Source organism: Diachasmimorpha longicaudata, chromosome 18 (assembly GCF_034640455.1).
Source record: "Diachasmimorpha longicaudata isolate KC_UGA_2023 chromosome 18, iyDiaLong2, whole genome shotgun sequence".
Lineage (NCBI taxonomy): Eukaryota > Metazoa > Arthropoda > Insecta > Hymenoptera > Braconidae > Diachasmimorpha > Diachasmimorpha longicaudata.
The window spans coordinates 2,123,096-2,145,087 of NC_087242.1; the positions used below are offsets into that span (position 1 = coordinate 2,123,096).

The 21,992-nt window shown below is 35.6% G+C and overlaps 3 protein-coding genes across 4 annotated transcripts; 2 read left to right on the forward strand and 1 right to left on the reverse strand.

Annotated features, from left to right (window-relative positions):
• The first annotated feature begins 351 nt into the window (after positions 1 to 351).
• On the forward strand, positions 352 to 12,485 carry LOC135171121 (uncharacterized protein). 2 transcript variants are annotated; one of them, XM_064137466.1, is made up of 4 exons: positions 352 to 768; positions 7,035 to 8,362; positions 10,932 to 11,234; positions 11,859 to 12,485. In XM_064137466.1, exons 2-4 carry the CDS (start codon positions 7,043 to 7,045, stop codon positions 12,018 to 12,020), a joined length of 1,785 nt encoding a protein of 594 aa, XP_063993536.1. In that variant the 5' UTR covers positions 352 to 768; positions 7,035 to 7,042; the 3' UTR covers positions 12,021 to 12,485. The 2 variants fall into 2 exon arrangements, with proteins under 2 accessions (XP_063993536.1, XP_063993537.1); XM_064137467.1 differs by lacking the exon at positions 352 to 768 and adding an exon at positions 3,289 to 3,627.
• On the forward strand, positions 1,211 to 2,323 carry LOC135170785 (uncharacterized protein). Its single transcript, XM_064136841.1, has one exon. The coding sequence runs from the start codon at positions 1,211 to 1,213 to the stop codon at positions 2,321 to 2,323; it is 1,113 nt and encodes a 370-aa protein (XP_063992911.1).
• A 1,554-nt stretch (positions 12,486 to 14,039) lies between the features above and the next one.
• On the reverse strand, positions 14,040 to 20,980 carry LOC135171123 (anaphase-promoting complex subunit 7). Its single transcript, XM_064137468.1, has 5 exons — positions 20,462 to 20,980; positions 20,065 to 20,391; positions 18,813 to 19,222; positions 16,870 to 17,284; positions 14,040 to 15,610 (listed from the first exon to the last, which is right to left on the reverse strand). The coding sequence occupies exons 1-5, from the start codon at positions 20,528 to 20,530 to the stop codon at positions 15,113 to 15,115; spliced, it is 1,719 nt and encodes a 572-aa protein (XP_063993538.1). The 5' UTR covers positions 20,531 to 20,980; the 3' UTR covers positions 14,040 to 15,112.
• Positions 20,981 to 21,992: the final 1,012 nt, after the last annotated feature.

The window sequence follows — 21,992 nt, forward strand, 5'->3', positions numbered from 1 at the left end:
TTACAATTTTATAATGTTGAAATCGTGATAATGTGAATAGGGCATCGTCGATTTATATAGTGTAATTAAGGACAATATTATAATTCATCCTTCCCTACTCGAGATAATTGTTAAAAATTATTTTAAAATTATTTTTAAAAATTAGTCATCAGTCATCCTGCTCCTGTCGATACAACCGCAGTCTACATGTACCCACTCATGGCAATCGTCGTAAAAAAATCATAAATCATTACAACAATTACGTTCAACTGTTTTACAAACCTTGAGGAGTGTTTCCCTTGTCTCTTCACTCTCCAATTTTTCATTACTCTCCAAAATTTCTAAGGAATACAAAATCTCGTGATTTCGTTTGAATTTCCGGGGTATTAATACAACGCAAGTGCAGCCAACTTCACACCCAGCGTCAGGCGTCACAATCGGCAGCTTTCATTTCAGTCGATCCTCTCCTCTGTCGATAGAAGTATCTTATCGTTATTATTCCAGTTGCTTGTTTGTTAACTTCTGATTATTCTGATATTTCAAGATTGTGCATCGACCCTGAACTCAGTCCTCCACGTTTCCTTTGCCAATAACATAATTTTGGCAGTTTTTTGTACAAAGGACTGAACAATTACGGAATACCAGCAATGCATTATGTAAATCGAATGAGTTCAAGTTTGTGATTTTTGACTGTAATCAATTCAAGTGAAAATAAATACAACAGAAGGTGTGGACGACTACTGGAGACACTCCAGGGATCAGCATCATCATCATCAACTTGTCTACCAAGTAAGTACTGCCTAGAGCCACCAAACATTCCACATCATGGTTGTGTTGAGGTTAAGTTGGTTAACTCATCTTCATAGTCTTGTGTATATGATATGATATATAAAGAGAAACATCCAACATATGTTTTAAAGAGTAAAGATATTGAAAAGATACAATAACATTTAGGAAATATATGGCTCACAGCTCATAGGTTTTGTGGTGAAAATTTTCAACTTTCAGTTTTATGGGTGAATTCTCAAGAATCAATCCATCGTTGTGGCATTGAAGATAGCAAACCCATGGAAAAATGAACAAAATCGACTAATTTATTGAATGATGACATCACTTGAGTTATTAAAGCTGAGTAATCCAGAAAATACAGAGAAAAATTTATGGAAAAAATCATCAAACTTGTAATCCAAAAAATAATCCTCGTAACATAATAGTTATTAATTTATCAAAAATGGTGGAAAGGGTTGTGTCATCACCGATGAAGAAAATCTTACGTGATTTTCCCGGAAATATGAAATTTTGTTTTGCTTATGGTTCTGGTGCTATGAAGCAAAAGACAGACCCCACTCGGAATATGTTAGATCTCATCTTCGTTGTCGCTAACTCCAAGCAATGGCATGCGGAAAATCTGACGAGAAATCCTCATCATTATGCTCAACCACTTCGTTTTCTCGGTTGTAATGCTGTGAAAAATATTCAAGAATCATGGCCAGCACAGATTTACTACAACACCCTGATAAAATCCAGTGAAGGACGTTTGATTAAATATGGCGTCGTATCAGAGACATCACTAGTTGCAGATCTTCTCGACTGGAATTTTCTGTACTTGGCAGGAAGGCTTCATAAGCCTGTGGAGGTGCTGATTGAGCCTGACGAGACATCTCAACTGCGAGCAGCACTTGTTCAAAATCTTCACTCAGCAGTTCATGCTGCACTTCTTCTTCTTCCTGAGAACTTTACCAAAGTCGACTTCTTCAAAGTCATCGCAGGATTGTCTTACCAGGGGGACTTTAGGATGATATTTGGAGAGGATAAATCCAAGATTGATAACATTGTCGTGCCTCAGGTTGATAATTTTCGTGAGTTGTATGCACCTGTCTTGAAGCACTTTGATAATTACATCGAAATACCTCAGGGTTTGGATGCATCAACAACTTGCAATCAGGACACGAGTCCAACAGCTAGAGTTCATCACTTGAATCAATTGCCGAGAATTCCGCAGACGCAGTTGGTGAGAATTTGGTCGAAAGGTCCTCGATCTAAGGACACGGAGGATTGTCTTCGTGCTATTGCACATGATCCTGACTGCAGTTCAATTCTCTCACAAGTACTTCAGGATATCGTTTGGAAGTCTAGTGTGGGTCAGAGTATCAAGGGCATTTGTACTGCTGGGATTTTGAAGTCTGTTAAGTACAGTGCAGCTAAAATTATGAAAATGATTAACTCGGAATCGCGGGAGAAGTCACAGATGATGATTCCTAGACAGAAAACGCCAAAAGTGGACCAAATTGTGCATAATGCTGTTAAAAACGAAGAAACAAATATTAAGTCTGAACATAAATGAAAGGGAGTCCTATCACGTGCGAATAAAATTGTAGAAAAACCCGGTGAATTCGTTCCAAAATTTTATTTGAATTTTTATGGAAAATGAAACTGTCTAATGTTTTTTGATCGATTCTATTGAAATTTTTAACTGAAAAAATCACTGAAATTGGATATTTGTTGGATAATTTATTCTCTTGACATATTTTCTGTAGAATTTTCTCAGCTCAATATCTTCAAGTGTTTTTCAGTCAATTTTTATTGATTTTTCAGTACCAAAGTTTAACGTAAACATTTATTACATAAAAAGAATTTGAAAAAATGTGTATATCAACGTTTTTTTTTGCAAATAGTTCCAACTCAGTATATATATATCATGATAATAATATATTGATGTGCGAAAAACAGCTGTCGTGATTATTGTAAGATCATTAAATAAATAATATGGTCGAGGAATATTTATTAATTAAATAATTAGGAGTCAACTCTCCTTCAAAGGAACCATTAGTGCAATGTTTTATCAATAAATGACCTTGGATCATCAGCATTTTTCCATCAAATTCACTAACAACGATTTTCACATTCATGTTTCATCATAAATAGATTTTTAAAAACCATGAAACGCCTGTGTTACAATCAAATACCTAAATATCCAGGTACGGTACCATTTAGCAACAAATATTCCGTCATTTAATCCTGAACAAATGAATCGTGGAAAATGATCTCCGTCAATTTCATCCCGAATCGGTCTTTTCAATTAACGACATTTTGATTACGACAATTCAATCATTGACATTTCCATTAACAATAGCCTAGTTAATTTCAACACCAATTTAAGTCCTTCATTCATTTTTTAAACTACAATTATTAGTACTAATAAACAATAGAAAATCTGATGTAAATTAAATTCAAATACGAAAAATGTCATTCAAAACTTTGTTGTACTCAACATGGTGGAGGGGGGGGGGTACTTATGATTATTTTGGTCTCAGTCGAATTAGGGACATAATGACCCTTATAATATGCATTGGTTCTGGGGTTAAAGGGATAAACCTAGGGAATAGTTTATCGGTATTGAAATTATATCATTTATTATTTGGGTGTAGTGATGTCATCTGACTGATTACAAAGGGTTTATGACCTTTCAGGTCTGATCCATGTACCCTTAACCTTCTCTTAAATAATACATTAATTGTTTATATTTAATCACTTGGTCAACATGATCCAATGACACTGGCAAGTGTCACTCTGCCAATGCTGTACGTCCACCTATTGAACACTAACGCCATTATCCAAATCCGGAGCATAATAAATTTACATTACCAGGTAAAAAATTTGGGACGAGATAATGAACTTGCGACAATCTCAGATGAATTAGGGACATAATGAGCATTGTAATATGCTTTTCAATTACTTCAGGTAGACGTTCAGTGAAGAGCTCTAGAGAAACCAGATTATTAGTGGATAAAAAAAATTATTAACTAAAACAATTCCACAAATGAAAATAATATCGACTAATTTTCAGAAATATATTAGTTCAAATGACATGTGGAATGGACCTGAAGGGTTGGGTTTGATGTTAGGGAGTATCACCCTGGATAAATGATTCAAATAAATATCTCTATTAGTTACTAACATTTCTTCGTTAATCTTCTTAACTTTGAACAAAGATTCACCCTGAGAAAGATGGCATCGAGCAACCACAAATACAAAAGCAGTAACTCAGAAAAGAGACTTGAAATTACTGGTCCAGAAGGAACAAAGAAATTTGCTTTGTTCTTTCAGAATTAAAATAGAATTTCATTGTTTAAACATTTTAAGTTTTCATCTTCCCAGTGGGTTTCCTAAAGAGCCTTGTGACAAGCCTTTTTATGATAATAAATACTCGACTTAATAGATCTCTAAATAAATAATGAACGATCTTTCTAACGACTGAGACAATACTGTTGAAGGCCTTCACCTGACGTGGCCTGGGTCAAGTGCTGCCAGGGCTCCAGAAAATCCCTCAGAGGTTACTTCACTTGTTGGACAGTTACGATTTGATATTTGGACGCCAGTTAATTTAACGATAATTAACAACGTTCGACTAATCTCGGATTCTCACGTTGTGGAGGTTGGAAGACCCAGAATATTGACAGAGAGATAGAAATAGGATAAAGACGACGAGAATGCTCTAAATAATTATTTACTTACTAACGATTGTTAACTCCCAATAGTTTATTTCAACGTTCTGGGAAGTCGACTCACACAAAAATTCCAAAAATACGATTTAATACGACCACACATACATATAACTCCTAACGCTGTCGGGGGAGTGTTCTCCGAGGGGCCTTTGTTGGCCCATTGCACACTGATCTACGAATAATTTAGCGCATGCGCCCTTGACATTAAGTAGCCACTTAATGCTGCAATATTAAAAAATCTTCAATATTCAATATTAAGGCATATATTCGACGAGACATTATTGGAAGTGGGTTATAGGAAATAATAGTTCTACAAGTAATTCAAACTATAATAATAATAATATAGATTTTCTTTGGTGTCATATTGCAGTTTTACACCTCCTCCTTTCTTTCTCCATTCTTACACTATATAACATTTTTCTAATTATAATAATAATAATAATAATGGTATTATCATATGATTCTTTGGGATGATTTCTGTTCTATCATCGTATCGTACACTGTTTCGGTCCTATACCTTCTCGCCAGTTATTTCTCAACGAGATATAGCCGCGCAATTTGGTTAATCTTAATTGTTGTGATATTTTTTATTTAAGTCACATTTGCGGTGAGCGCACCTTATTTTAACTACTGTATGAGTAGAGCAGTTGAATTATATGGATATAAAAAGTCAATGTAATATTTAAATTCAAAATAATTATACCAAAATGATCCTGAAGTAATCGTGTATGACGTTGAACACGTCATCATTTCGTAAACATGGATCTTTAAAAATTGCTGATATATTCACAGCTGATCTATTTCCCACTTGTAGGCAACATGCAAAATTTTAAATGTCTTGAAGCTGTAAGACGACTTGGAAAATACAGAAGTTTCGATAAGATATAGATATTTACATTTGATGAGTAACTTGTTTCATTTCCATTTTCTAACTAAGTTTTTATTTTCTACTAATTAACTCATCCTTTGACTTGATTTACTTGATACTTGTGTACTTGTGAAATTCAAATTTTGCCGCTGTGAATGTATCTATCAATCACGAATAAGTGTTACGGAATTTCGATATGTTCGATTCGATTTAAGATTTGCGGTGTATGTCCTTTTTACAAAAGGATCTTTAACTTCCAGTCTTCCCAGTTGTTCCTCCTGGCACTCCTTTCTTTTTCTCGTTGGATCAGTATCTTCTCGATTTCCCCCAACCTTGTACACCATGCTGCAGTCGGATTGTTCTTCAGGATGTCCAACAGCGCCTCCAGTCTGTTTTCGTCCTCTTTGTTCTTTCCCCCAGTTCTTCCACCAAATGCAACATTCCTCCCCCATTCTCCCCTGGATACTTTTACAGACCGTTACATGTTCTAGTGTTTCCATTTCCTTTCTACAAGCTCTGCATCATTGATCTTTGAATCCTTTCTTCCCCTCTCTCGTTACATTGCCACATCTCCATCTTGCCCACCCTGTCTTTTGCCATACCCTTAGTTTATTGTCTCTCCAGTAGCTTTGTAATTCTGTGTCTCCTTTAACCTCCCGATAGTAGTAGCAGAAGCTCGATCTTTCCACTTTCTCCCAATGAGAGATTTGTTCATTCATTTCTTTGTGTTTCTTCTCTGGTTCTATTTGTTAAAACCATTCTAAATATTTTGGTACTGTTTGGAGAAAAACTATAGAAACTATAACATACTGAGATGGATTGAACAGCTGTAGACAGACAATTCATTTTTGTCCACACATATCAAGCACTCTCAATAGTAATGAAACGATTTGTTCATGAAAATTAAAATTCTGGGAAAATTTTCAACTATTAGTATCTTGGAATTGTGAATTTATTGAACACTAAGGAAATTACCCAGATCTAGGGTAATTTACTAATATTAAACTGTATTTTCAACTTGTCGGATCTCAGGATTCATCCGGTATGATCATTACAACTGATCATTCGATGATTTTAGTAATTGTCCATGATGTTTACGGCGTCTAACCTTCTCTAGACTAATATTAAACTGTATTTTGAATACTAAGGAAATTACCCAGATCTAGGGTAACTTCCTTAGTGTTCAATATTACCCTAGATCCCTAGATTACCCTAGATCTGGGTAATTTCCTTAGTATTCAATTGTGAATTTAGTATATTTTTTAAATAAAATAAATTTAGTGAGGGAGACTAATTCTGCGACAGAACAGTCGTAATTATATGTCTTATTCATTCAACTTTGTTTAGGTTCCAAAACACATCACAAATATCACAGTCCTCACAATTTTAGGCGATCAAAATGTTCGTTAATATTAACTACAAACCCAGACCCAAAAACATAAAATTTAATTTTGCCCTCCCATCATTTCCCTCAGAAATTCAACACATGATTTTCCGCCCTCGACACCCAACCTACCATTTTTCTTCCAAATATTAACACGTGAAGGGCTCCACACCCATGAACCTCAGGGTGTGGGAAACTCCACCCCACGCCACCCCTTCCGTCGCCCCTGCTTCGTATAATTATTGTATTGAAAATGAATTATTCTTAATTCAACTAATCCAACATAATGTTTGTTTAGCCCATGCAATGACCACGATGGATTCAGACTCAGAAAGTCAGGACAGCGACGACGGACGTCGGTTCCGGTTCGAGGCCACCAGGAAAGACTCAACAGCTCCTCTCCACACCTACAGACGAGACACATCATCGCATACCAATGCCTCGAGACACTGCAGAACGCGATCGAGGGACAGAACGAGACATCCACGAGGGGAATACAGGGACAGTCCTGCCAGCACAATAGAACGTACCACTGATCGTAGCCACTACGACGAGCCCCGGAGCTCCAAAGAACGAAAAACTGCGAGCACTGATTCAGGAAGAAAAAGGGAAAGTGGAAGTAAAAATAGAGATATCAAAAAATCCCACAAGACATCGAGAGACACCGAAAGAAGAAATTCCAGTTGTCGGGACGACAGAGTCCTGAAACATCGAGATGATAAACGAAAACATTCACGTGACAGAAATCGAGAGACTAAAAGCAGTGGAAAACTTCGAAAATATTCACGAGATCGTGATCAACTCCGACGGAGAGAAAAATCTGGTGAAAGTAAAAAATCAAGTTACGAAAAAATTGTGAGTCTCGATAAAGAAAAGACAAATAATTTTGGAGACAAACTCAGTGAAGATAAACCTGACTCTCAGGATTGTAAAGACTTGAATCTGTCTGATTTTGATATTGTGTCAGACACTGAGGGAAATTCCGATAATTCCACCTCAACAGCTATTGAATCAGGAAATGGGGAGATTGAAAGGCGGAATTGTAAGGGACCGGTTAATGATAAGGTAAAATTGAGGAGTGATGATAAATCATCAGGTTCGTATTTAAGTAACCCTGATGACTTTTCAGATTTCTTATTAGCGTCAACATCAGCAAAAACGATTACAGCTGATGATAGTGATATTCAAAACTCAAAACATGATGAGACAGGGTTTGCTAATTCGAATGGAAAGAAAGAACCTCAGACAACTGCCAATAAATATGAGGATATCGATGAAGAAATGTACGGGCCCGCTCTGCCGCCGACAATCGAAGGAAATAGTGGTACCAAGTTGAGGATAATCGGTCCAACTCTGCCAGATTATCTGACCAATACGAGCACTCATCATGTACCTGATGAAGAGGACAAGACGTTTGGTCCTGCGTTGCCAGAAAATCTAGGAAAATTTGAAGGATCAAGTGGGAGATCTGATCGATCTGCTGGTGAAGCTCGTCTAGCTGAAGGGGATGATGAAGATGGGAGCATTGGACCACTCCCTGCTGATCATCCGACCTTGCAATATGATTTTGTCCAGAAGCAGTTGGAATACAGAGCTCAGCTCATAAAAAGAGAACTTGCGGAAATTGTAAGTAGTCGACTGAATCTATTCTTCATCAAGTACCTTTGAAACTATTGGTCATTATAGAGTAGATTCCCAGGAGGACGTCTTGGAGATCGTCATCAGCATGCTGGAGTATCACCAAGACGTCCGAAGAACGCAGGTTCGATTCCCGGTGATGAAGGACCTCTTCATCGGCGGAAAACGAACCCAGTGGAGGTGGAGATAGTTAGGAGTATGTGGAGGTAGATATGGGGTAGCTTGGAGGCAGATGGGGGAGGGAATTAGGGTGGGGTATTGTCTAGGTACTGGATAGGGAAAAAATCACGAGGATGATGCCATCTGGCACCAGCTAATTTAGGGATTTAGGGATTTTAAGGGATTGACACGACTTTTGGTCGTGTTGGAGGTAAGAATTTTCCATAAAGTTGATCGATGGGGAGTAGATGGATTTTTTGTGAGGTTTGTTGGGTCAGGATTACTCGAAGTCTGGGGATAATACTCCGGGGAATCGACTGTATATTCGTTAAATTATTTTCTAATTATTATGGTATAGATTTTTTCATTGGGAGATTCATTATAAAAAATCGAATAGATATGAATTGGAGAGGGATTTTTCGCTTAAAGGGGTTATTCTCATGTGAACGCCTATATTTTACCACTTTTTCGGAATTTTTTGTTTTATGCGACAACAAACTTCAATCATGTTGATTTTTCAATATATTTTTATTTGTATTTTGAAATATACGAAAAAATTTTTTTTTTCGTTTTTTACAATTTTAACATATATTTTTTTAAAGTCAAAGTAGTCCCCAACAAAAAAAGGTAGTTCACTGGTCAAGGTGGTAGCGGCTGTTCATGTTGTCTGAGATAAAAAAATCGAATGGATTATTATTCAGTAGATCTGTGGCTATCGTCCCTACCAAATATAATCAATTTCATTGAAAACAAAAAAAAATATCGAACTTCAAAAAAAAATCACGAAAATCTCCTTCTTTTTCGTTGCAAATCGTTTAAAAAAAATATGAAGATATTGTCGAAAATAAACAATTGTGGTAGGGACGATAACTATAAATGAGTAGAAGAACATATGTAAATTTTAAAGCAATCGGTTGAATACTTTTTCTTGTAGGATCTTGACCGTTTCAGAATATGATGATTCGAGAAAAACGCGTTTAAAGTTTAAAGCCTGGTAGACAATCGCTTACGACACGTCGGCGACTATGAGCTGTAACTTATCAAATACTATGAATTTCGGTCTGAATTTTTCACAGCATGTTTTCAATAGGTTTTACTGTCAAAATATAAAAAAAATCGATTTTTTGAAGTGCTCACATGAGAATAACCCCTTAACTCCACTGGGAATCGAACCCGGGTCTTCCAGGTTGCGCCGAGCACCCGACTGAGCTACAGGATATGGAGGGGATACTACCTGCTGGGATATGGGGCGAAAATAAATGAGAAGACATTGTGAATAATTATGATACTTAATTTTGATAGAACAGTTAGACTCTACTAGTTAAGAAGGCACTGTACACTAGGAAATTCAACGAGAGACTAATAACGACAATGCTAGGGAGGCCCCGGTGCACCGTTGTGCCCCAGATTGAATTATTAGGACCGTCGACCCTCTGTATTGACTGAAAACTCCTGTGTTAGGACTTTGAGGATAATTGAAACTAAAGAACGGGAGGAATTTGATGTCATTTTGTGTTTAGTTTGTTCGTACCCTAAAGTGGAAATTAATTTTAATTTCCTCCACGAAAAAGTAATTGAACTTCTATGAAGGAAGATAGGGATCATCATGATGAAGATTTTGAAAAAATAAACATTTCAAGTCGCAATAGTCCGTCTGTTCTTCAGATCTTCCTGAAGAATGGTTTTTAAGAACTGATCATCTCTCAGGATCAATTCAAACGATCAGACGAAATTAAAAATATAAATAATTGAAATAAAAAATCATTTAAATGAAAAATAACAATTGAAAACTTTACCAGTGATGTACATCCAGTTGGTCCCAATTTTGAGCCAAAATTTTAATTTTTTCGTAATTATGGTGTCGCAGAAATTGAGGTATTTTAATCTCAAGTTTAAGAATGAGATATCATCAAGTTTCAGAACAATTTGATAATGAGTTTGTTGGAAAATTAGAACACAGTTCTTCGGTTTATCTTCAAAAATCACTCGACAACGTTTATGACGTGTCTTGAAAAGTCTCCAGAGGACTAATTTATGATTCGTTGTCCTTCGGACTTGAGAACTTTACAATCCTACCGCATGTGGAATTCAAAGGAAACTCTGTCCTCTGGAGTCATAAACTATCTCTTGTTTTTTCCCTCAGTAAAGGTTTTCAAAATAGTCAGAATTTAGTCTCTGGACACCGATCCTCTAGGTCACTCGTGTCTTCCTCGTCCCAATAATAAATATTTCAAGTTAAAGTAATTAATTGTGTTGCTACATTTATTTATCTAATTTTACTCATATCCCAACAGAGTCGTATCTAAACAAACAAAACAAAATTGGAGAGCTTCGATGTGAATATAAATATTATCAATTTATTAGAATAATTCATGAAAACGTCGTGTCCTTTTTCCAGGGCGATGCAGACGACCGAAAGAGGGAGGAATGGATGACAGAATTACCTAGAGTCCAGGGGGTAAATGGTGGTCTTACAGCCAGAAAATTCCGCATGAGAGCTGGCCCAGATCTGTCGGATCAATCGGTCTGGACCGATACACCTGCCGATCGGGCAAAAAAAAGGAAAGAATATGCAATGGGCAAGTCAGCGGAGCAAAATGGAGAACCTAAGAAAAATTTACCTGACGAGAAGGAGTCAAAAAAGAGAAAAGGAAAATCATTGCTCGAGATGCACCAGAAGAAATTACACGCAAAGAAAAACGTAATTATATTTTTTAAAACACTCTTTAGCATATATTAATATACGTTAAGAAATTATTAACAACAAAATATCTGTGTATTATCCTCTCCTGGGGCATTTACCCCACGGAAAGAAGAATTGCAGAGAAATTACTGTCCTGGGGACTAGAATTAACGTGCAAAATGTTAAAATACTAAAATGTGTTTCATTAAAACGTAAAAATTCCAATCAATATCATCAATTTTATAATTAATGATGAGTACCCTCAGAAAATTTACGAAACAGCACAAGAAAATTTGAAGGTCAATAATTTTGTAATTTTGTTTGTTGAGTTTAAGGCCCGGTAGAATCGTCTGAACGATCTGGAATAGATATTTTTATATTTTTATATTTTATTTGAAACTTTGGTGCAGGTTAAATAATGAAAATATCTTGAAAGAAAAATTTAAAAAAAGTGAAAATATAGGACCCGATCTTTTTAATTTATATGTTAGCATAATTAGGGCATAACCAGGGCACTGCGGCCCTGGAATTCATTGCAATTATGCTCACCAGGTCCCAGTACTTCAGGTCCCAGTACTCTCGATTCATTAACATCTTCCTCCCCCCACATTCATGTATTTCAAATTAAATTATATTTTCCAGAAACAGAAAAAAGAAGACAAAAAGTCCGGAAAACTGCCAGAACGTCGACCCTTCGATCGCGATGTTGATCTTCAGGTCAACCGGTTCGATAAGGCGCGTCAAAAGAGTATCTTGATCAAAGCTGCAGCCCTGGACGATCGTTTTTCAAGTGGAAAAATCTAAATTGTGGATTGATCAAGTGAAAAGGACTGATGGAAGGAAATGCGGATTATTCAATATTAATAAACAAACAATGACTGGTGCATTTGGCTGATGGGACTCAACAACATTTTTGGGGCCCGCTTAATGAATAACTGAACTGAACTGTTCACAGTTCATCAAAAGAGTTTATTTTTTATCCTGGAAAAGGCGAATGCTGTAGTAAATGTGACGTTGTGCACCGTTTGCAATAATATTTACTACTGCTCAGGTGGAAGATTGAATTATAAAATGTAATCTACACTATTTCCTTCAATCTTTCAACGTGAAAAACAATTTTTTGAAAATAAAATCCGAGTATACATTTTTTCGAACGTTGTCACGTCGCTTTTCATTAAATTTTTTATCTTTACAGTCATGTAATTTTACATTGGATTATTGTCTCTAGAATAACGTCAAAAATTATAAATATATATTATTTTTTAAAAATTGGAAAGCATGAAGAATATTTTCAAAGGGCCTTTTAAGTAAAATATTGACAAATAATTGATCTCTTCATCAATTTCGACGGAGCGGTCTCAGCAGGTGCTGGACACCAGGTGTGGAATGGCATTCCCGCTGGCTTCAGGGAGTTATCATCCCCTTTGCAGTCCAGACGTCGGATTTTTTGGGAAAAGTCGCAGAAAATTTGCAAAATCCTAGAAAACTGGAATGTGTTTTATTCACACATAAAAATTCCTATTAATATCATAAATTTTGTAATACACTTTGTAATTAATTATATGGGACTTCGTATAATTTGCGAACCATCACGACAAAATTTCAAGGTCAATGATTTTTTATTTGAGTTTAAATGAAAAATTAATAGGAATTCTTAAAAAAATTCTATTTAGAGTTTATTTTATTGTACGTTCCTCCATTTTTTACTGTACCAGACAGTGATTTGTCGATAACTCATTGTGATTGGCTGATGAGCGCCGAATATATCCGATTATCGCCGACGTTGGGCTCGTTACATCAGCCATTTATCGTCCATTTTCTCATCACCACTGGAATGATTTTGTATCTGAATCACACCATAAAAATTCACAGATTTTTCTCTTTGTGAATTCATGTTAAGGAAGAGAAAGACGAAAAACTCCCCGATAAATTCACCCCCAAAGAATTATTTAAACAATTAGAATTCGCGATGTTATCGCTGTTATCCCATGTCTCGATAACTGTTTAGAAGAGAGAAAAAAACATGAATCTAAAATTATTCTTTATAAATTTATGAACAAAGACTTTTCCCAAAATCGATCGAAATATCCACTTTTTCGGATAAAATTTCAAGATGTCGCCGGTTCTTCATGTGAATGGCAGTTATGTGGAAGAGGATATCGATCACATGGTATGGGAATGTCAACGATTTGAAGACCAGCGGAAAAGAATGATATTAAAAATTGCTAAATATTGTACACTACCCAGTAGAATGCTAGACATTGTACATGATCTTAGACCCTCCATTATTGACGTCATCGATAAATTTCTCAAGCATTGTAACCTCAAAATTTAAAGAAGCTACACGATCCAGACATTAATTCTATCTATTTTCACTTTATACCTGATAAACTTTGTTAATGAGTTTCAAATGTTTAATAAAAAATTAAAAAATATCGCCGGTTTTAGGTGTCATCGTCATCAACATTATGACCATGAATTTTTTACTCTTTGATGGCACCTTAATTGTCACTTAAGTTTAGTCGAAATCAGTGGGGAGCCATCAGTTATCTAATTTGTCATTATTGGAATCGAATTGGTGGGGATCCATTCGGAAGTATATTACCAATGGAAATTGGTATAAACAAAGGAAAAAGTTACTAATTACACGAAAGTGATGGTCATATCACTTCTGGGGATAGCATCGGTTTCCTGCTTAATGATCTTCATCTCCACTTGTATCTTCATATATTAAATTCATTAAATTTTGCTTCATTTATTTTTCTGAACTTGAGATAATGTTTTCAAAAATACAACGGAGACAAAACGAAGCACAAAAATGGCTATTCCAAATCATCGTTCAATTTATTCGTTTTATTTCATGATATAATTCAACTAATAGCATATATATTACCGATTGGAGCTCACAATAATTGTTTCGCAGTGGTTCAACAAAATTCCAGTAATTCAACAAATATAAATACATCAGTCTTGTGAGACGAGCAGAATTTCTTCGTTTGTGATGAAGAAATCAGTCGCGAAGGGGTAAAATGGTTAAGTCGAAGAAGACAAATTTCCCAGGCCAGATGATGATGATGATGATGATGATGATAAAGTGATAGCAACGGTCCTGTTCTAAATTTATTCACAAGTTAATAACGATTTAGACTCCATGTTGATTGATTTTACCCAATAATCAGGTTCACCTTCTGCACGACGATTGTTTATTTAGTTTAATCGACTCAACTCGAAAATGTGTACACAATCAAAGGATCAAAGGAACTTATTGTCCTCCCAAACCACCTGTCAACAAGAAACGAATCGTAATTCAAAAATTAATTTGTGGAGTATTTTTATAAAATTTCTTCCATTACGAATTATGATATTTCTCCCTAAGGACTAAAACCCAGGGGACTGACAGTGATAAAATAATAATAAACAAATTATTTGACTAACGCGAGAGAATTCAATTCCAGACGTCAACGATAAGCGATTTAATTAGAATCTTCATCAGTGGAATCTGCGTTCATGGAATCATCATCATCATACGAAAAAATGTCACTTCGAGTGCGGTCATCCTGATCAGATTTTGCTAAAAACCCGGACTGTCCTCGTCAATAGAACGAATAGAAAGACCAGACGAAACCTCTCATTGTCTCTCCACTTCATCAACCAAATAATCTCTTTGGAAATTTATTAAATCCAAAACTGCGACTTAATCCCTTCGATTTATTCCCCCAAAAATTCACTGAACTCACTCCCTCCCTCCCTCGAAACCCTTCTACAACACCTGCAAAGTGTTCACGAGTCTATTAACACTACAAAAAATCAATGAAAAGAAAAAATCGAGTTGAACCATTTTACCCCTTCGCAACTGCAATAAATTAAATTAATTTTTCAATTTTTTTAAATCGTCACTATTGACTGTTGGCCTCCAGGTCCATGTCCGACCACACAGCCTCGGTTTCACTCTCCTCATTAGCTTCGTCATTGTCAGAGTCGGGTAGTCCATCACCAACGTCAAACGTAGTGTCCGGATGTTCTTCACCAACAGTCATGTAGTACGATGATTCAAATTTTGATACAGTATTGTCGAGCCTGTGCATTCCCTCGAGGGCACGTCTATTGCTTGGATCGAGATTCAGGGCGATCGCATAATGATCGATAGCTTTTTCCTCATTGTGAACCCTCGCCCAGAGATCCCCCAGCATCTGATGGAGTTTACACGTCGGCTGGATGTCCACCTGGCGCTCCAACAGCTCAATCGCACGCTCGAGGTTCATCTCCTGTTCGTAAATTTCAGCCAGGAAGTAAACAGCTGGTAGATAGGACTCGTCCTGGGTCAGGGCCTTTTCCAGGAGGTTCTTGGCTTTCGGAACGGAGACTGGATCCTTCATCAAGACGGATGCGTAGAGCTGGAGGAAAATAGTAGAATTAATTAGTAATATTATTAATCCCTTTGTCTAGTCACAGATTTTGGGGGATTGTGACCTACGAATGCGTCATTTTTAATTAATTTTGAGGGACTGACGAATGAATGATGGAATCAAAAAATTAAATATCGCTTTCCTGTCATCCAGACGTTGGTCAGTGGTTCCAATAAATAGGATTGACTAAAGATCCTCTTTGGGTTCTTTGGGGTCTTAGACCCAGTGGTAAGTGCTCCCCAATTTTTGGGGGCTGATCAGCAGACTTGGGAAGTCATTTTGACAAAAGTGTTGAACAATTCGACGCATATTGAGAGACCATTGTCAGGATCCTTATGGAGGTCCTTAAATATCCTATCAAGCGGTTTCATGGTTTTTTGCAAAAGGTCCACAATGAAATGTTTGATGGTGTGAGGCTTGTGTCAATGATGACACCGTCAAACATTTCGAAGACTTACATCGGTTTCTCTTTAACTATTAAACCGATTCTAATGAAAATGAGGTTTAATTAAATGTAAAAATGCAGTGGATTTATGAATAATCGAATGGTTTGTTGAATGAACTCTGAAAGGACACTCGGAAACTCGAAAATGAGAATTCCGTAGCAAAATTAAATTCTTCACCTTGAACAAAAGACTGTTTCTTCAATTTTACACAGCTGCCATAAAAAAATCGCTCTGCCCACAAATAAATAAATAAATAATTAACGTGGTGCTTATTCAATGGTAATTTTGCTGTGCTACACAGTAGTATTGTTAATAACATTTGTCTTTATTGATTGCAAACTGGCCTCTGTCTATGTGCAAAATTTGTTGTCAGTTTGTTGATGTCTGTCAATGATGGGTTTTATTTGGGGCGTTCGTAAAGACGAGGATTAGGGACTCTGAAGGGAGTTATCAGGGTGACGAATGTTTATCACGTCACGGAGGGGGTTCTTTAGGGTACGTCTATTATTTATTTGGCACCAGGTCTGGAATACAGAAGAAAACGATGGGCATAATCTAATATTGACCGCCATTTTGCTTCTTATATTTTAATGCCCTTAATATTAGGTGTAAATTCTGCAATTGCAGTTGTACAATTGCAAAATTTGATAATTGTTCCTTGACAATTGTCACTCCCCATAATTTTCTAATTGAAAAATCTGGAGAAGCATTGACCCCACAATATTTTTAATGAGAAGCAAAAATAATTAACAAATTGGAATTTATCAGAACAAACTCATCCCCTGGAGTTCATTAACTCACCGAAATAGCTCTCGGGGTGTGTCCAAGTTGTTTACATCCACTGCTGGCAATATTCAAAGCCTCCCTGAGCCGGTGCATCCCAACAAAACAGTCAACGCACCCTTTATGGGGCTCATAACGATACGGTTTTAACTGCATTGCCTGTCTGAACTGGTGCAAAGCGTCCTGATACTTCTTCTGCTCAATGAGAATATTTCCCCGCAGGATAATCGCTTCAACGTTTGAGGGATTGAGATTTATGGCCTGCGACGTCAGGGTATTAGCTCGATTTAATTTTCGTGCTGCGTATAGTGTATAGGCCATTGCGACGTACACCTCGGAGGTACATTCGCCAGCGATTGATACCGTCGGGACTAATTTTTCTAACTCCTTTGTGTGGCCTGTTTTGTGGAGAACTGAGGCATAGAGGTCGAGCCTGTGGGGTGAAGAAAAAAATATGGGGTTTTAATTAATTTTTTTAATGATTTCTTGCATTAAACATTCAGATGATTTAATTAATGGAATAAAAAATTCTCTGATTATTGTGATTTTCGATAATATTTTCTGTGGATAATGATGATATCAATTGGTTTTTTATTTTGATCATAATTTAATGAACAGAGCGAATTTTCTGCGTTTGAATATTTTTTTTTATTTGGGATTTTCTACTCTTTTTGACGAAATTCACGTTTTTTAAAGTTTTTTGAGTTTTGCAGTCTTAATTACATTTGATTTATTAAGGTACTAATTCGTAATAATTCGATTTCAAAATGAAAAATTTGATATTTCCGATGTGATTAAAAAATATATTGCTGAATTTTGCTAACACGGAAATTGCATTATATTTTTTTGAAAATTTTTAACGTGTCTTACTTGTTGTGGAATCAAAATATCACAGAAAAATTATCTAGAAAACTGTTTGAAAGTATCACAGAAAAAGTGAATTAGAATCTTATCCTTATTTGTGATAACATATTGACATGTTGTGTGCAATGATGGACAAATAGAAATTTCAAAAATAAATATTTTGGTGGGTAAGAAATTCCGATTTGTTGAAGATAATCGTATTATAATTATATAATGATGGGGATTATTATATGATGAATCATGTACTCGTCTTTTGGCAGTCAAAGATGATGAGTTTATTATATGAATGAAGTTTCACTTTTTCGATTAATTTAGAAGAACTGTTTAATTAATTATGGGAATTCAATTCTAATTTATATGAAAACATTCATTTCTTTCTCATCTTGAAGAAGGATTCTTTCCAGAATCATTTACTTTAACGAGAGCTTCATTTTAATTACGAAGGAATGAAAATCTTCACATAAATCCATCCAAATCTATCTAAATTAGAATTAAATTCCAATAAGCAATTAAAAGCTACTTCTAATTTAATTAAAAAAGGGGAAAGCGATTCATACAAAGAGAACAACAGCTCTCACTTCCAAAAGATGATTCTTATATACAACTCAGCATTTAATTCTAATAATTAATTTGAAATCATCAGAACGTGCGATGATGAAGAATCTTTTAAAATCCTTCCCCACATTACAAATTACGATGACGTAACAAGGATAATATCATAGCTTCGTTCTTCTATAATATTTTAATTCCATAACAACATTGATTTCCAGTTCAGTAGCGCTAATTGTTGCTAAACGCAATTAGCTCTATTTATGTTTCAAAGAAAATCATGAAAACGAAAATCCAAAAAACTGTAAAACATTTTGTTCTTTCAATCCTATGAACAATCGATTAATACGTGTCTCGATATCACTTGCAAAAGGATTAGTATAAATTTCGATGTGAATGAAGATGAAAATCTAAACAAATGCCAAACCCCTCATTTAACAATAAAAACAATTAAGTGGATATATTATTTCCAGGTGAAATTAGAAAATTGTAAAAATGAAAGACTGAAAAGCTTCACTCGAAAGAAAAAAAAGAAAAACTTTTTTTACCCTTTGGTGGTATCTGGTTCAATAGTCTTGGCCCTCCTCAAACAAGCCAGTGCATTCTTATCGTCCCCAGCGTAATAATAGCACTCCCCCATCGTCACTAGCAAACTGAAATTGTCCCTCAGAAAATTAACATTATCCAGGGACCGAAGAGTCGTCACAGCGTGATTATACTCTCGATTGTGAATATGGGCGTGAGCCTTTATCCACGTGTTCAGCCAGTCGAGGCCAGGAAGGTTAGAGGAAGATCCAACAATCAGAGAATTCACCTCGATGCCCTTGACTCCCAGTGCAAGGAGACCCTCGGCTGCTTCGAGGGCCAGGGGGCACTCACGTAACACCTCTTTGTACGTTGTTATTGCCGACCGCTCCATACCTTGTTCTTGAAATATTTTTGCTAGAGCCATGTTCACCTGGAGAATGTTAAGTAACAATTATTGACGGGGTTGCATAGATAATATAGCAGTTGGTCAAGGAAAGTTATTTAAAAAATTGTTTGTGGAGATATCCACAGGAAAATGCAAATGCAATCCAATGTGAACGAGTTTATATTGTTTATATAGTTTATGTTAAAGTAGACAGTATTGTTATGATAAAATGAGGATTTTTAAGTCATTAAAAGCGAGACATTATCAGCAACAATAGAAATGTAAAAAACGTACTTAGCTGTACTTGACAGCTTTAAATAAATAAATAAATAAATATGTCTGGGGCTGCGAGTATGGGATAGTAAATAAAAAAATCGTGATGATAGAAATAAGAGAAATTGAAATTAAATGAAAAACATTAGAAAAAAATATATTTACTGTAAAAATATGGCAGTATTGGGAAGAATAGTATTTTATAAAATACGAAATATTTAAATAATTTCGTAGTTGATATTTTTCATAAGCCAAGTAACGAGTTATCTGAGTATTTGGATAATTATTATCGTGATAATGTTGTACACTTTTTTCTGTCTCTTGATTTAAACAGTTTTTGTAATTAAAATTTATTAATTTCTTTCAATAAACAAACAAATGTCTAGACATGTTCGTTGTATTTGAAGATTTATTATGTTTTAAGTTTATAGATTTGTATTAGTGACTCTAAATATTTGTTTTATCAATTTATATTTTCAGTATTTTGTCGTTTGTCATTTTTCTTTTTGATATTTAGTCGTCTGGTACTTTCTGAGTGTATCAGGAAGGCTTTTGTTCGATCAAAATTTCGGAAATGCCCTGGACTTATTAAAATTTGAGACATTCATATGTACCTTGGCAGTCCGTTGTTTAGCCGGAATACTCTGCAACACTTGGAGTGCCTCGAGTTGGCTTTTCAATTTAATCAGGCACACGTGAATTTGATACTTGATATCAATATCCGATAGTAAATCCTTGTGGCTTTCCTGGGAAGGTTTAGTCGCCCCTTTGGATTTCAACAAGAATTTTCTAAACTGCAGTGACTTTTTGTACAACGACTCAGCTTTTCTGTATTCACCCATGTGAAAATGGGAGTCGGCACAGTGAACGTAGATGAGAAATTTGGCTGTTGGCGATATGAGATCTCCATTGTGATCACTTAGGGATAATACTAGATTGGCCTGTAACGAACAACTTGTCAATCGTTTTCGGAATTATGGGGTCATTACAATAATTTTTTGGTGCACTCACGAGGGATATCACATTGGAGTACAATTGTTGATCATACAGTAGCTTCACTTGATCGTAGAGACTTGACATTTTTTTCTATTTTAATGCAGTCATACAGCAGATGGTGAAGTTGACTGACTTGTCAGGATCAATTTGTCTGGTAATTCAGTCGAATCAACTGCACGATCATAAGCTGGTTACGGCGTCGTTCATTTTAAGGTTATTTTGAGGTTATGTGATGAGACGCATGCGTAGAATCATTGCGAGTCTTCAAGATCCCTGAAGCTGATGGAAAGGGTTGAAGCAGAGACCCTTTCATACGATTACAATTATCAGACTGTAATTTTTTAGTCAACAGAGGATCAGAGGATCTTTGGAGGAATTTCGAAGGACATTTTCTTCTTCAAAAATGATTTATAAAAAATATCCTTTGTTCCTTTGTCCTAAAATGCTTTTTCATTGCTCCAGAAAAACGTCTTGTTTTCTTCTGAAAGCTTTTATCCTGAAGATGTGCAAGGTAAAAGCGAGGGGTGCTGACCAGGAGGTGACAGGACCTGATCACTTGGTCGTATTTTGGCCAATTTTTGACATTTTGAGACATTTTTGAGCAGAACAGTATTTTATTATTTTGGACGTGATATTTTCCACGAGTTAAGTAACGAATTATCGGAATATTTTGTATTTCATATGTGCAGTCATTAAGTTGTTGAGGATCTTGTATTTACCACCAATTAAAATCCTAAATATTTTGTTATTTAATGGTGGACATTTTTCTAAAGATTAAATGACAAACTGTTCAGTATTTAGTTCTGCCCTAAGTTCTAAATTTGCTAATATTTTATATTTAAAGACCCGTTTAATTAAATTATGACTAATTGTTTATTCGACGTCTGAATTTAACGAACCGTCTCCTTTGTGAACATTAATAATATTATTTTTGTAAACGACAACGAAAAGAGGAAACTGCAGAATTGTTTATTGTAGGGGGGACCACAATTGGTCATCTTGAACGGACATTCAACAATTGGCAAATCATTCACTAAATTTAATTCGTTATTGTTATTATCAGCAACCGGGGTTATTAGTAAATAATTTACAAACTTAAAATCGTGGCCTAAAAATTTACAATTGTCATTTAATTTTTGTGAGTCCCATAAATTGTCCTGGAATGCTCATTAATTATAGATTAAAGTATTTGGATTGATAATTTTGGCAGTACGTGGGGGCAGACAACTTGAAGGTTCAGAAAAATAAATTGAAGACAGAACGAGATCCGGTTGAGGGGAAAGTCAACCTCAGGAAGGTTCTAACTGTCAAGAATGTCAAACGAATCTCTACGTCAATGTCACACCGCCTTATTTTAGTGATCAGAAACTCTCTCAATGATTTAATTCTTTAAAACTCGGATTTTAATTAATTATTTCATGTGTTACTCAAAAACGTTTATAGATAATTACTAATAAATATCCACAGTTGAAATTAAAAGAAATTTTAATTGGATTTGATTATTTTAATTGCATTTGACTGTCACATTTACATTAATTCCACGAGA

Bases quoted from the DNA above. Each gene is read 5' to 3' on its own strand.
- LOC135170785 (XM_064136841.1), top strand. From the start codon at position 1,211: ATGGTGGAAAGGGTTGTGTCATCACCGATGAAGAAAATCTTACGTGAT.
- LOC135171121 (XM_064137466.1), top strand. From the start codon at position 7,043: ATGACCACGATGGATTCAGACTCAGAAAGTCAGGACAGCGACGACGGA. The intron at 8,363-10,931 runs GTAAGTAGTCGA...TCCTTTTTCCAG, and splicing joins AAAGAGAACTTGCGGAAATT to GGCGATGCAGACGACCGAAA. The intron at 11,235-11,858 runs GTAATTATATTT...TATATTTTCCAG, and splicing joins AATTACACGCAAAGAAAAAC to AAACAGAAAAAAGAAGACAA.
- LOC135171123 (XM_064137468.1), bottom strand. From the start codon at position 20,530: ATGTCAAGTCTCTACGATCAAGTGAAGCTACTGTATGATCAACAATTG. The intron at 20,392-20,461 runs GTGAGTGCACCA...TGTTCGTTACAG, and splicing joins ACTCCAATGTGATATCCCTC to GCCAATCTAGTATTATCCCT. The intron at 19,223-20,064 runs GTACATATGAAT...AACATTCTCCAG, and splicing joins CTAAACAACGGACTGCCAAG to GTGAACATGGCTCTAGCAAA.